The sequence below is a fragment of the Melampsora larici-populina genome (genome assembly GCF_000204055.1).
Source record: "Melampsora larici-populina 98AG31 unplaced genomic scaffold MELLAscaffold_385, whole genome shotgun sequence".
Classification (NCBI taxonomy): Eukaryota; Fungi; Basidiomycota; class Pucciniomycetes; order Pucciniales; family Melampsoraceae; genus Melampsora; species Melampsora laricis-populina.
Window position 1 is genome coordinate 4598 of NW_006769112.1, and position 3361 is coordinate 7958.

Here is a 3361-nt window from a genome sequence, read left to right on the forward strand (position 1 = left end):
TGCCCAACTGTGAGGTTCAGCTTGTGGGCATAGCAGCGGACATGGTGTGCCGAGTTGTCCCAAGTGACTGATTCCTTGGCCGCCGCAAACATCGTCCGCATTTTGTCAGCCATCGGACCGTTATTGCTGCCACTGTCAGTAGTCTGCGCTAACATGTAGATACAAGAAACAAAAAGTTAGGGATAATTGTGTAAAGTATCAAAAGCCGAAAGAATGAACAAAATTGGTACTTATCTTTTTGTGAAGACCTTGACGTATCAAGAAACGTCCGATAGGTCTTGCCAAGAGAGCCCCATAATGTCGCCACGCGACCCTCTTGAGCGTCAGGTGTGTCGATCTGTAGTTCCAATCATCGTCGATGTAGTTAGCGGTGGCACCAATGAAGGCATACCGGTTGCCTTTGGTAGTCCACACATCGTGGATCAAACAAAACTTTCCCTGGTTTTCCTATTCAAATAATCGGCAGTTTCAAAACAATCAGTTTCATATTTGGGTTACATACTGAATGAACAAACAATTAATTAAAGATAGATATTGACTTACTTTAACACTGGTAATTGCTTGATGGCGCAAAGAAGAGTACAGCACAACAGATTGCTGTGCTGCCCATGTTCTCGAACGGACAGTCGCACCTTGATTGACAGTATTGAAAGCGGCGCGAAGGCCCGGGTCTTCAAATCGGGCCCAAGGAAGCGCGTGCCGGACGATCCACAAGACCAAGAGCATGTTGAGAAGCTCTACTGTGAAAGGTGGCCCAGTTACAAACGATGAGAGAGTTCCTTTGTCGTTTTTCTTGATGGACTCCTGCTTGTCGTTATATGAAGGAGGAAGGTTGAAGCCCGCGGCAATAGCTTTATGTCGCTGCTTGCACACAGGGCGTACAGCGCTACCATCACGATGCCCACGTAAGTTAAAGTAGGATGTCTTCGATTTGTCGCCTAGGAAACTTTTGTGACAAAATCGACAATTGTAAGTTCGGCCCTGAATAAGAGGAACATGTTTTAGTATAGCTGACAATACCTAGATACTGAGACAAAAATTAAAGCTTACCTTGGGTGGATGAAAATATTTTTTAAGATCATCCACATCAAGAGACCGAGATGCATTGTAGCCAGGTTCATCGTTTTTGATGATCTCGACTTCAGAAGACTCTTGATCCACATCGACACCATCTGGTACCTCATAGACCTGAACAAACATTTCAAGCATTATCAATATCCTGAAATATGGGAAGAGAATAGATAAAAAGTGGAAGAGAGAAAATGAAAAAACAACAATCAAAAGATATACAACTTACATCCGCTTTAGTCTTTGATCTCTTCGATGATTGGGGTGTTCCAGCCGATGAAGTAGCTGAAGGTGACCGCGCACGCTTGCTAGCCGAGGATCGAGTCTGCATGGAGTAAAGATATCGACTGTCAGCTGATCACTCTTCGAACATCGGCCAATAATCAAAAAAGAAGAGATTTGGCTTACCTTTCCTTTGGAAACGGGTTTGGGGTTTTTATCGGCCAAGGGTCGAGGCGAAGCAGGTCGATGAGAAAGGGTTCCAGGTAATTCATCCGTGGCAGGACTAGATGGTCGAGTAAGAGCTGTCCGAGAGTCGTTTGGAGTGATGATGAAGCCCGGCTGCTTACGAGAAGGGCTTGCCGGGCGAAGGGTTCTAGTGCAGGACGTACCCGGAACCTGAAGCGTACTTTGAGAGGTTTTTGGGGGGGCCATGGTGATCAATGTAAGAAAGAAAAGGGAAGATGAGATGAGTGTAATATCAGGAAAGTGCGATCGAGGAAAAGATGCTACGGAGAAACGGGCATACCTCTTATGAAAAACTCGTATCAAAGGTGAACCACATGTCAGCCGCAGGGGAGGTCTTGTCCAGGGGCTCCAGGAGTCGTCTTCCGGTGTTTGATAGATCCAAGCGCCACTTCTTTCCATAATAGGACGATTTGAGGTGATTCGAGTGGAGGAGTGGTTGGGCGACAGTGACTCCTGTACACAGCCCCCTGGTACAAGGGTTTCACTGCGCAATATCCGCAATATATCGGAGTGAACCGATATTTCGTTGCGGGTTTTGAGGACCCGGGGTTTTCTGGCCCGGATTGCGGTGCGCTGAAACCGCAATATCTTGCGGGGCCATTGCGGTCCTCAAAAACGCAACGCAACCACAATAATTTGTGGAGCGCTTGCGGTATTGTAGTAGTTGGTCTCGAGAGCAAGCCCCAACTTCCAGGCTTGCTAGGTCTTCGTCCATAGCTTGAAGGCTGGCCGGATCGGTCTCTTGGGTGGCCTCCTTGTAGACATCCTTTTCGGCTTCGGTCATGCTTTTCCACACCGCACTCAGTTGTCTCATGCCTTCGCCGCTACCAATCCCGCGAGCTATTTCAAAATAGATGTCAGTGTAAGGATTGCTGGTATTGTCCCATACTTCACACACCTTCTTTGAATATGGCCCTGGCTCTTGGGCTTTGTAAGAGTCGGTTCCATCGCAAAGGGCGACGAACGCCAATATACTTTCCACTAATGATAAGAATAAGCCATTTTGTCAGTGTATTGTACAACATCGTACAGATAGATGAGTTGATCTCTTACAAAACTGCTTCGATGGCCGAGACAGTGGTACCAAGTTCGAGGGCTTTGATTGCAATCAAAGTTTGCATTTCTTCATGGAAGTCAAGTACAGACTCGAGTATTTCATCTGACATTCCCGACGTGGAATGCTTCTCTGCTAAGTAACGAAGCTGAAGCGCGGTCTTGTCGGAGTTTTTCAAATTGGCTGGGTCAAATATTGGCTCATCTTCGGTTTCGGAACCGGAGCCATTGTCTCCTCGCTTGCGTTTGTTGCGTTTGTTTTTACCCTTGGTCTTGTTGCGTTTGCGAGGAGGCTTGGCTGTGGCAGTCGATGGCACCTCAGTAGTATTAGTACTGGCACGTTGGGTGAGGGCACTCATGTTTTGCGTGTGACTCGTGTTTTGCGTGTGGCTGGGAGTGTGAAGACCGTTTGCTCCCGCGGCAGCAGCAAGGCGTTCTAAGTGAGCTACGACCTGGGTGCCGGTGGGATGTACAGGATGTCCAGTGATCGGCATGTCGGTGGTATTCTAGGTTGAGTGGATGTGATGATCTGAGTTTGAGGGTGTATGTTTGATGGTTTGAGTTTGTATTGAGAGGAAATGGATTTAGCGCACTTAGTAATTTGAGCACGCGTTTTCTGGATCAAGGCGGTGTGATCTGCGGCTGCACCGCGGCTGACGGTGCGGTGGAGTTTGGTTGTCTCAAGATTAGCCATGCGTGCCTGAGGTTATCACCTACGGACTTGGAGTTTTCAGAAAGGCCGGTACATATGTATGTAAATTGAGTGATATGT

General features: G+C 47.5%; 1 protein-coding gene across 1 annotated transcript; it reads right to left on the reverse strand.

The window, feature by feature from the left end:
* Nucleotides 1–2426: 2426 nt before the first annotated feature.
* On the reverse strand, nucleotides 2427–3083 carry MELLADRAFT_90474 (uncharacterized protein; the record flags this gene model as incomplete). The annotated part of the gene is made up of 2 exons (XM_007419696.1): nucleotides 2427–2517; nucleotides 2590–3083. The coding sequence occupies 2 exons, from the start codon at nucleotides 3081–3083 to the stop codon at nucleotides 2427–2429; spliced, it is 585 nt and encodes a 194-aa protein (XP_007419758.1).
* Nucleotides 3084–3361: the final 278 nt, after the last annotated feature.